General features: G+C 39.6%; 1 protein-coding gene across 12 annotated transcripts in view; it reads left to right on the top strand.

Annotated features, from left to right (window-relative positions):
• Gucy1a1 (guanylate cyclase 1 soluble subunit alpha 1) overlaps positions 1-3,208 on the top strand; it is a 62,999-nt gene extending 59,791 nt beyond the window's left edge. For 11 of the 12 annotated variants that reach the window (XM_087629716.1, XM_087629691.1, XM_087629667.1 and 8 more), the window contains one exon: positions 744-3,208. In XM_087629716.1, the coding sequence (XP_087485842.1) occupies positions 744-815 (72 nt within the window). In that variant the 3' untranslated portion in view covers positions 816-3,208. 12 annotated transcript variants of the gene reach the window in all.
• Positions 3,209-12,491: the final 9,283 nt, after the last annotated feature.

The following is a 12,491-nucleotide window of genomic DNA, read 5'->3' as shown; positions in this document are numbered from 1 at the left end:
AGTACAAGGTCATCCTTAGGTTCATAGTGAGTTAGAAGCCAAATTGGGCTACAGGAGACATGGTCTCAAATAAGCTCCTCCCACCAAAAGAACATTTGAGTCCTACCTTTGTAGAATTCATTTTAAAGACCCATCAATATTTCAAAAAGTAATTTTCATTTCATTTTTATCATTTTACCTTTTTTGTATGACTTCTTCCCCAGGATTTCTTCTTAGTTGTATAGCCTTAGTTGTATTTATAGGATGAATGAATGAATGAATGAATGAATGATGAATGGATGGATGGATGGATGGATGGATGGATGGATGGACAATGACATTGTTTTTAACTTAAGAAATGCTTCTTAGGGCTAGAGAGATGGCTCAACTGTTAAAGGCTAGACTCACAACCAAAAATATAAGAAATGCTTCTCAATTGCATTTAAATGTTATGTGTTTGCTATTATTAAAACTTTAGGTAATTTCGTGTTTATGGATTCTATCATTATATAAATCACATCATTCCCAAATATCATATAATCAATCAGTCTTTTGAGTCAAATGTGAGAGTAAGTAGAGTTTTCCACGAATTTGATTCTTTGTAGAATTTTTTTTGTGGTACTGTCTATTGACTTATGGGAATCCTTCTGTCAATCATACCTAATATGATTAGTGTATTAATAATCATTTATTTCTGTTCTTGTCCTGAATTGCCAAGCCTTTCTGCCAACATTGAGTTTTCATTTTATTTAAATTTTTCTCAGGTTACTCAAAGACTGTCCTGGCTTTGTGTTCACCCCGAGATCGAGGGAGGAGCTTCCACCAAACTTCCCTAGTGACATTCCTGGAATCTGTCACTTTCTGGATGCTTATCAACATCAAGGACCTAATTCTAAACCATGGTTCCAGCAGAAAGATGCAGAAGATGGAAACGCTAACTTCTTAGGCAAAGCATCAGGGGTAGATTAGTGAGCCACATGTTTCTGTGTTTGATGCCTTTGAGGGTGCGCAGAATCTCTGAAATGACTTTAGGATTGCAGAAGATAAAAAACTGTGTTAAAATTGCAGGGGTGAAACCCAGTTTCCTCTGTTTCCCATTTAAGATGGAAAAAAAAAGTGTTCAATGCTTCAGCGCTTTCAACCTTCTTCTCTATTTAAGAAACAAACCTCAAAAGTGACTTGTGACTTTTGGGGACATAGCTTTGTTCTAGAGCAGTCACTACCTGCACTCGAAATCCAACACAGTGTACATATTCCAGACAATTGTAGTCAAGTTTAAGTGTCAAAGTAATGTACTCACCTGTGGCCTGTGACCAGTGCAAACTGTGGTTATTACAGTGTGTCTGTGGTAGTGTTGCCTGTAAATCTCTGAATAGAAATGACAGTGTTTAATTCTGCAAGAGCTTCCAGCCTCTTGACTCTACATTCAATTAGGTTTCCTTATTCTATCCTGGCGTATGTAACACAATAGGCCAGCGCCTTCTTCCCAGCTACATCTTTGTGCCTATGTACGTGTTTTCCTTTCCTTTCCTTTCCTTTCCTTTTTTTTTTTAAGAAAATAAGCAATTAGACATAGGATAAAATGTGATATAAAGTAGTTCAGTAAGTGTCAAAGAATATTTTCATGTTTTGTCATTAAAGATATTATCTATAGCACAATATATAATACAACAAATACTTTTCATTTTGATCCTATCTGTGATAAAACATTTTAATTAATAGTAACAATGTACTTCCTACTAATCCATGTAAAATTTACTAATAGCAAAACTTTCAGAGTAAAAGTATTTACATACATTGTTAAAATGCAATAACATTCAAATTTAATTAAGGCATAGAATTAATATTTGCACACAGAGAGCCTACTGTAGAGGACAGTGGCAAAGTGTTCACAAACACACGTGTTTAAATGATCCTCTACTGCCGTGTTGAGCCATAAAAGCCAAGGGGAAAAGTTTTAAGTCAGAAGTAGAAAAATAGACTTCATTTTGTCTTTTTTGATACCTTCTTAAGTATTTCTACTGACCATTTAGTGTATGTGTATGTGTTAAGAATCAAAATTTTTATTACTCAGTGTACACCTGTGAAGTATTATTCTACTTTAAATATACTAATATTTTCTACAGAAACCACTAGTATCATTGAAGAAAATGTCACTATGATTTCATTATAGAGATCCTGATACGTTTTTTTTTTCTTCTGGAGTTTAAACTAATGTCCTTTCCTTCCCCTGCCCTCCTCTGCAGTCCTCTTTCTTCCTCTCCCATTGGGCATGTTTGTGTGATTCTGTGGGCTGAACACAGGAACTGTGCATGCTGGGTAAAGACTGTTACTGAGTAACTTCCTCACCATGGGGCTTCAGTTTTATTGCTAATGGTGACAGTTTACATTCCCGAGTGTTAATTTGGTAAAAGGAAGTGACTTTAAAAGAAGACCAACTTCAAAGCCAAGAGAGATAGACATAATTGAATTTTTCAATCAGTATTAGTAGAACGGTAGACATTCTGAATTTCTATGTGTGTAGTTGAAAAGAAACTCAGTTTAAAAGTCATTTTCTACCTCCAATAGTCTTCAAGCATCCAGAGCAACAGACATCTTTTACCTAGCTCTAGTTTCCAAGGGGGACAACTAAACCACCCAATGGATTTCTTTAAAGGCGGATATTGTCTCATTAAACAGTCACACTGATGTTGGATAGTGTCACGGGCCTTGCAAAGGTGTATTTAGGATGTCACAATGATGTGGAATTCAATGAATATTTATTAAGAAGGTAAAGAGGTAAATACCCCCTCTTTCTGGAACTAATATTCAATACAGGGGAACTAGTAGGAATCACAGACAATTAGAAAGCGTAAAACAGGATGTCATCCTCTTAAGCTGTGCAGTTAGGTGGTTGCTACATTAGTAATAATCTGATTCAGAAGCTTGCACATTAATTAGAATTAATTCTCCCACTGTCTTTTAGGGATGGTGATAGAACTCAATGACAAAGCACCTGCCTAGCATTTAGGCAGTCCTGTTCCGACCCAAGCAGCATGAAGGAATTACATGTATCTCTCATGTGCATATGATGTATGATCACACTCACCTGTGTCACCTGTGTACACACCTGGGGCAAATGGAGGAACTGTATCTAATTCAAGGCAAACTACCGGAGCTCCATGTACGGTTCCTATAACTTTTCTATTATTTTGTCATTTTAGCTAAATAAAAACATTATCAAAAATTATTTCCACTATCTATCATCAGTTCTGTAGACCTGCTTGTGAGCAATCTTGAACTATAGAAAATGAGAAACAAATCCAGGGTGCATCAGAACTCCTGGAGGTCAAGCTGTCTCTGATTGTGGGTGTTTTGGGGGAGGCTGGAGCACAGCCTCCGATCCATCCTGGACACATATGCAAACAGGAAGGAACCCTCTGGTTGGGTGAGGGTTCCTGAGTCTCAGGGGTCTTAGTTAGGCCAGATATTGGGGCAGGGATTGGGCCTTATCTGTAAACCTGGAGGTATGAGAACTCCTGGGGGGTCAAGCTGTCACTGGGTGTGGGCTGAATGGGAGGGGATCCAGAGTGCAGGCCTCACTCCCAGGTACAAGTGCAAACTGGAAGGAACCCTGAGATTCCAATTACACTAATCAGAATGGCTGAGATAAAAAAAAAAACAAAGCAAAAAAAAAAACACAACAACAACTCAGGTGACAGCAAATGCTGGTGAGGATGTGGAGAAAGATAAACACTTCTCCTTTGCTGTTGGGACTGCAAGCTGGTACAACCACTTTGGACATCAATCTGGCAGTTCCTCAGAAAATTGGGAATAGTTATACCTGAAGACCCAGCTATACCACTCCTAGGCATATACCCAAAAGATGCTCCAACATATAACAAGAACGCATGCTCCACTATGTTCATAGCAGCCTTATTTATAATAGCCAGAAGCTGAAAAGAACCCAGATGTCGTTCAACAAAGGAATGAATACAAAAAATGTGGTACCTTTGCACAATGGAGTCCTACTTGGCTATTAAAAACAATGATTCCATGAAATTCACAGGCAAATGGATGGAGCTAGAAAATATCCTGAGTGAGGTAACTGAAACACAAAAGAACACATATGGTATGCACTCATTGATAAGTGGATATTAGTCCAAAAGCTCAGAGTACCCATAATACAACCCACAAACCATATGGAGCTTGAGAAGGAAGACTAAAGTGTGGATGTTTCAATCCTATATAGATGGAACAAAATAATCACAGGAGGTAGAGGGAAGGAAGAACCTGGAAGGGAGAGAGAAAGGGAAGGGAAGGGGGTGGGGGCAGGAACAGGTATTGGAAGAGACAAGAGAGAAGTGCAGAGGGCCAGGAAAACAAATAAAAATATGTAGCAGTGAGGGATGGGGAAGTAGGGGTAGTCATTAAAAAGTTCCAGACTCCAGGGAAGCGAGAGGTTCCCGGGACCCAACAGTGATGACTTTAGTCGAAATATTCAACAAAGGGGAGGTAGAACCTGTAGAGACCAGCTCCAGTAGAAAGGCATGGTGCCTAGTTGAGGGATGAGGCTACCCACCATTTTTCCCCAGAAATGTTTCTGTCCGAAGAAAAGACATTGACACAAAAAATGGAACAGAGACTGAAGGCCATCTGGGGACTGCACCACCTAGGGATCCATCCCGTCTGCAGACACCAAAATCTGACACTATTGCTGATGTTGAGAAGTGCGTGCTGACAGGAGTCAGGTATGGCTGTTCCCTGAGAGGCTCTACCAGCACCTGACCAATACTGATGCAAATACTCACAGTCAACCATCAGACAGAACAAGGGGACCACAATGGAAGAGCTAGGGAAAGGACTGAAGGAGCTGAAGGGGATTGCAACCCCACAGAAAGAACTGGACCTCTCAGAGCTCCCAGAGACTAAACCACCAACCAAAGAGTATACATGGAGGAACCCATGGCTCCAGATACATATGTAGCAGATGATTGCCTTATCTGATATCAGTGGGGGTGGGAGAGGAAGTCCTGTGGAGGATTGATGCCCTGGTGTAGGGGGATGCTAGACTGGTGTGGTAGAGGTGGGTGAATGGCTGGAGGAGCAAAGGGTGGCGGGGGAGGGGGATGGGATAACCAGGGAAGGGTAACCAGGGAAGGGGAATGTTATTTGAAATGTAAATGAATAAAGTGATTCATAAAAAATAAAAGCAGATCCATAGCCTCCTGCCTCTGCACAGTGTCAGAACCATGAGACAAGGGACATGCTGAATCTTGAAGGATGAGGGTATAATGTGTGTTTCTCAAAAGCTATTTCAGGAAATGCAGGATAACAATGGAGACTCATGTGTACAGGTGACTGCATGAACAGTTGTGCCCATCTTAGTAGAAAACATCTCATGTTACACCCTGGGCATTTTGCCGGAAGTATGAACAAGACAACCAAGTCAGCTACGTGCTTACAAATGTGCTGATGTCTGTTCATTCCCAAGACCCATGCAAAAATGAAGCATGACAGTTTACACTTGAAATCTTTGCACTAGCAGGAAGGAGACAAATAGACTCCAAGCCCCAGGTTTGCTGTCCATCCAGTTTAGCCTGTGACAGTTCTAAGTTATTGATAGACCCTGTCTTTAAAATATCAAAAGAGGCATACACATAATTTATAATATTTGGGCATATCCTCTGGCCTACATATGCACACACATGTGGACCTGTACATGTGTGTGCACACGAGAACACACACACACACACACACACACACACACACACACAGAGCAAGAACAGAAACTGAGGCTAACACCAGGATTACGTATAAACCTCAAATCTTTAGAAATTTTCATTTATTTTTACAGACAGAAGACTCTGTCCCCTGTCTTTCTTCTGAATCCTACTATTGCCTGCCCCTTCCCAGATGTGTCCTACCTTCAGATTAGAGTGCTCTAAATATTGGTGGGTACAGACATGGGCCCTTAGAGATTACTCGGTTAGGAAGCCACCTAAAGTAGCCTGTACATGACAGTCTCACTGAAGTCTAGCTGCAAATACCTTTATGGAGTCTTATTTTGTTTTAATCAAGACAACATATTATTCAAGCTGTTTTGTGTGAATACACTTGAAAGGCAATATGTATATTATATATGTGTGGATGGGGTATCTAGATAGATCGTGCATTAGTCAACTTCTTACTACTGTAACACAAACCTGAGAAAATCAAATTGCAGAGAGAAATAGGTTGCTTCGGTTCATAGTTCTGAAGGCATTGGTCCATGGTGGATGATCCTAAGATTAGTGGACCTCTGGTGGGGGAACCAGTTCATCACAGTGGAATAACATGTTGAAACCAAGTGTTCATGCCATAGCTGGAAAGTGAAATGGAGCAAAAATAGGAAAGGATAGGAGAGGGGTTCCATACTCCCTCAGGAATATCTTCAATTGCTGACAGATTTCCACTAGTCCTTCCTGGATAAAGTTTTCTCTACTTCCCAACTCTGCCATGCTAAGGACTAAACCCATAACATATAGGCTGTTGGGGGGAACCATCATGATCTAAACTACTCCAACTCCATGCTTTCCACTGATTTGACTTCACTTACTTACACATTTTGGTGTTAACTCACCCTTTATGTGTGTTGGACAGCTACATAAGATGTTAAATTGTGATGGGGCCAATACGTGCTACCTGTGATGGGTGCATAGGCAGACACTAAAATTTTTCTTCAAGCTGAAATTACTCACCCGAGATAAGAGGGAGGACAATTCACTTGTCCAATAGAAAGGAACAACTGGGGCAGCCTCAAGTTGCTCTACTAAGCAGAAAATAGCAAAAAATCATTTCCAACCAGGATTTACAGTGTCATAATATAACATGCTGGCTTTGGTTGGGAGACTTTTCAGGTCCTGGAAAGTCTTAGTGTCCTTTAGAGAGATGGAGATGAATCTCGCTTGCCGTGGAAGCAGTCATCCTCCTATTGTCTTTGTTGTAACCAGTTTCCTTCTCTTAGGAAGTCAGAATCTAGCTTTCTGATGATGTTCCCTTTAAATGTTTCTTTAATTCTACTTATGATATGACCCATGTCATATTTTGATATGAAGTTGCTTCAAATACCATGCATGTTACTAATCTCTGTGTTTCTTAGTCTCTCTCCCTCTCCCATTCCCATCCCCCCTCTCTCTCCCTCTCCCATTCCCACTCCCTCTTTCTCTCTCTCTCTCTCTCTCTCTCTCTCTCTCTCTCTCTCTCTCTCTCACACACACACACACACACACACACACATATATTGTGACCAATCCACATGGTCCACTATATTTTTATCTAAAAATTTACTTCCTCATTCAAATTTGATATTCTTATAAGAAAATAGAAAAGTCTTCATAAATGGATAGTTTTTAAATTCAAAGTGTTAAATAAAAAGAATAATGTAATAACCTCAAAAATAAACTTATTCCATTATCAGTTAGATTTGCTGCCATCATAATCAAGTTACTTTCATGATATGTTACTATGTTAGACTTAAATATAGCTGTTAAAACCAAGACAAAATTTAAATGGCAGATTTAAAACTTAATCTAAGATATTCCATAAAAAGACTGTAGAGAGAAGTGTTTTCAAGCTTTTAAAATTTTTTGAACACATGATGCCAGAAAAAGAAACTGTAAGTGAATCTCACAGAATTTGAAGAAAATTGCTTAGCAGAAAATGCCTGCATGTGCCCAAGTCCTAAAACTCCTGCTAAGATGTTTGTTTATTCTGAAACGCTGCCAATCCCTTCTTTACGGTAGAAAGAATTATGGGCTAACTTCAGGATAAACTAAAACTAGAACTAACATAAAACAAAGCAAGGCAAAAACCTCTGTTCTAGAAACTGGACAGAACACTGTGTTAGGCAATTCCCATGGTAGAAGCAGAAAAACGAATTCATTTGCAAGCAATGGCGATGTGGTGACAGTGGTTGTGGAGCCTTCATCTTTATAAATATTATAGCAATTTCTGGTAACTGAGGCAAGCTCTGTGGCTTTCAGGCAGTTTTTATTCACAATACCTACCTAGAATTCACAAGTTCACAGGCCATTGTTATTAACTTCAGAACCTGTCTACCCTGCCTAATTGAAAGTCTGAGCCTTTGGACAGTACAGAAGTATACACTCATGTTGAAGGCATTCACTATGAGCAGAAAACAGACATATATTATCCATTTCTGCTAGTTTGTTTGAATTGTAGGGTGTAAGACATATCTGTGTCTATAAGAACGCATCCAAGACCTCACAATGTGTTCTTTCCTGTCTATATTTTTAGCATCACTCAGTAACATCCACTTGAGTCTCTAGGATGTTTCAGTTCTTTCTTATTGATCATTAACTTACTTTCTACATTATGGACACTAGAAGAAGAAAGGATAGTTAGCTCAGTTTAAAAGCTAAATATATTTTTAAAACCCAATAAATAACACAATATTGACTGTACCGTGACCTTGTGGTAAGTAAGCATGGGGTGTTTGCAGGAACAAGAGGTCACTCCAAAGTTAGGAAGACAGCATCGTTCCTTCTAAAAAAATCTATTTCTGTTACAGGTATGGCTATTTTGTTTGCATGTATGTGTCTGATGCCTCGGGAGAGCAGAGATGGGTGTCAGATACCCGGGGACTGGAGATACAAATGGTTGTGAGCAGTCATAGCATGGCATTGGTAAAAACTGAACCCAGGTCATTTTGAAAAGCAGTTGGTGCTCTTATCTACTGAGGCAAACTCTCCAGGCCCTTAGAGTTCTTTCCTAGAATCAGATACAGGTCCAATAAGAATATTTTTTATCTTTGAATCCCTAAGGCTTGCCCATTGCTTTCTACCTCTTATACCATTACACTTGAGGCCCAAGTCTCTGTAGCAGGAATCCTTTTGAGGTAAAACAAACCACACAATATGTATTCCTATTGTATCTCTGCTGACCATTTAATGTGACCAGAGCATCTTTTCCAGAGCAGCATAATATATTGCCAACTGCACACTATTTTGGTCAGCAAGAGGAAAGGCTAGGCTGACCATTGTTCACCAGATAGTTAACATCTTAAATTCTGATGATCTCCTAATTCTTTGCAGATCACATACTATAAGCACAGACTGTGAAATGTCCATTGTTACTGTGTGAAATGATAGGGAGAAATGGGACCAATTAGGGTCATCTCTACAGTCTGCATCATAAATATTTATCAAAGGCTTACTCATGTCTGACATGTTACTGAGAGCAGGTAGCAGCGAAGACAGTATCTTTATGGGGCAACATCTTAAAACCTCCACAGAGGGAGACTGAAGTTCTTTCTTGTTGATCCAGGCAAGTAACTGACAGACTCTCTGGTTTGTGTCTCTGAGTTGCAATGCTTACTTCTCTCAGTCTGGAATGCACTGGCTCCAGAGAAAGAAGAAACACACCCAAGTTGAGAGAAAAATGTATCCTCCCTATTATACCCTTACATTGTTTATAGATGAAGGAGGAAGGACATCTCTGAAAAGACACACTCAAAAAATGCATTGCCATCTCTTTACAAAGGCAGGGACATGCCTCTTTATGATATGTGCAGTCGTGCTATTATATGTCAATGGCCTCACATGCCTTAAGAAGGGATTGTGAAATTTCCTCCCCCCTCTTCCTATAGGCTTAAGGAAAAATCAATCTGTTTGTAGACAACCAGCTCTTGTAGTCTGGCTGCCTCCCCTACCTAGCTTCAACTAGGTAGGATAACTTCTTTTCAGGAGGAATTTGGCATAAAGTATGGGAATGTGGTCAATCACTTAAGGGACTCTCATTTGTAAGATTTGGAAATAGTCTAAAGAATCTTCCTGTAGCTAATATAGCATATCTATGGAACTAGGAAAGTTCTACAGAGAGTTTCCTATACATTAAACGTCATTAACTTTTCATTATTAACATCAGTTGAGAGGAGGACAGGAAATTATATAGTTACCCTACATTTGATCCATTTGCTTGAAAGTCATTGCAAGTAGAGGTATGGCCTTTAAAGCATCTGATTCCAAAAAAACCACCACCTTCAGAAGGCTACTTTTAAAATCAAATTCTAAAAACGTTTTTAAATCAATTTTCGTTTCAAGGAGTTCATTTCAGTGTCTCTCACGAAGGATGAGTGCCTGACTAGATGGCAAGCAAGGTTGGCTGCTGGGATTTCCATAACTATGTATGTTACCTGGAAACCATGTCATGCTTGTTAGACCATGAGTGTATTAAGTGGAGCATGAGTCATCAAGTCTGCTGAGACACTTTCTGTCTTGCTTGTTCTCGTCTATAACCTGTTGACTATGATAAAGATAATCAAAGATCAATATGCTGAGGCTAGAATAGGAGAGGTAAATATGCACCAAATGCCATAGCAGAAACATAGGGCTAAATCTGGGATAAAGTTGAGGAATCTGTTTAGCTAATTGCTGAATTACAAGCTTGAAGAGTAATGAGAGATATGGGCCCTAGAAAAGGCAATTGGTTGCTCTTTTCTGCATTTATACATATTTACATCATCAGTAAACCTTCCCTGTCACACAAAACAAGTGACAGTTCTTATTTTCTTTCACATTTTATCTTAGAAGCATGCCTCAACTCCACAGGATGATTTCCCTGCCCCAGAAAAGACACCTGACATATGCCCCCCCTTTCTTTTAGCCTTTCACTTTATAGTTGGCATTTGCTCAAACCTAATTTAAAAAATAACTATTAAATATTACTGTCTCCACATAAAATGTCACTCCCAAGTCTGTTAATGTAAATATTGCTTTTATTTTTTCAAATGAAATGATGAGATGAGATGTGTGCCAATGCTTGATGAATACACAGTTGGGACTGAGCCCAGAGTATTTCTATATAACTCTCCCTAGGCCTAGACTTTTAGTTTCCATACAATCTAATCTTTTGCAATCCTGGACCTTGAAAGCTTCAGCTTCCAGCCTCCATCAGCTAACCTAGGACTAAAATGTTGTAGCCTCAGAGACTTACTACTGAATAAACATACACTTTCTAGCTCTTTCTGAACTCTGGCTGGTTGGTTCAACTAAACTGTTTTGGTTCAAACTCCTCTCCAAGCTGACTGATTCAAATCGGCTTCCCTTGGTTTCTGACTGAATTGCTTGGCTTGGAAAGACTGTCTCTGAACTCCATGAACTGAACTCCTCTCAACTTAACCACTCAACTGAACCGAACCAAACCGAACTGAACTGAACTCCTGTGAACTGAACTCTACTGTACCCTCCCTCACTGCTCTTTAATTACTCTCTCAGCCCTGTCTGTCACCTTGAGAGCTGGGTGTATCCTATCTCTGACTCAGTCTATCAAATCTTTCTCTAATTCATCATTTTGTCTGCCCCTCAATTAGCTGTCACTTTCAAACTTGGCTGCCAACTTTACCTTAAAGGTGTATACTATGGTCCTGTCTGTATTCCAGTCAGAGGATTAAAGATATGTGACATGTCTACATTCCAGCTGGCTCACAAAGACCTACAAGGCCTTTGGATGTAGTCCCCTGAGAAAGCAAACATGTTGATGGCTTAAAATTTTCTCTATGTAATTTCTTCAGACTGTTATAATCCAAACAGCACACTGACCTGATTTCTTCATTTTTATAATACTTTTATTAAGGTAAGTAGAATTTATGTACAGTTCATGCTTTTGTCACTATCTTTTTAGTCAACCTTATGATTTTGTAAGCTACTCAATAATGCTCATAACTTCAAGTTGTTTTTTTTTTTACTTTCTTTTGATTTAAGTCAGCCATAGTAGGTTTCTGCCTATTACTATGTAGAACTAGATGGAAAAGCAAAAAAAAAAAAAAAAACCTTTCAAAAAAAAGCAAAAATAGTGTTTCTCTATTAGACTTCATTATTAGAGTGACTTCTAATAATGTGATCATTTTCTCAACAAAACATAAAACCAACAAGAGAATATTAATTTGATATAGCCATAAGAGGTATGTATGTGCCCCATATGGGGATCCATCCAATACATAGACACCAAACCCAGACACTATTTCGGATGCCAAGAAGTGCTTGCTGACAGGAGCTTGATAAAGCTGTCCCCTGAGAGGCTCTGCCAGAGCCTGACCAATACAGATGCAGATGCTTGCTGCCAACCATCAGACTGAGCACAGGGACCCCAATGGAGAAGTTAGGGGAAAAACTGAAGGAACTGAAGGCTTTGCAACCCTATAGAAAGAACAACAATATCAACCACCCAACTCCCAAGGACTAAACCACCAACCAAAGAATACACATGGAAGGGCCCATGGCTCCAGCTGCATATGAAGCAGAGGATAGCTTTATCTGGCACCAATGGGAGGGGAGGCTATTGGTCCTGTGAAGGGCCCTAGTATAGGGGAATGCTAGGGCAATGAAGCAGGAGTGGGTGGGTGGGTATAGGACCACCCTCACAGAAGAAGGGGGTTGGGGAGGGGATATGGGGTTTGAGGAGGGGAAACTGGGAAGTGGATAACATTCAAAATGTAAATAAATAAAATAAACATTGAAAAAGGAGTTATGTAT

The sequence above is a fragment of the Rattus norvegicus genome, chromosome 2 (assembly GCF_021556685.1).
Source record: "Rattus norvegicus strain SHRSP/BbbUtx chromosome 2, alternate assembly SHRSP_T2T, whole genome shotgun sequence".
Lineage (NCBI taxonomy): Eukaryota > Metazoa > Chordata > Mammalia > Rodentia > Muridae > Rattus > Rattus norvegicus.
The sequence above is the reverse complement of the archived record's forward strand: the minus strand, read 5'-3'. Positions and strand labels throughout refer to the sequence as shown.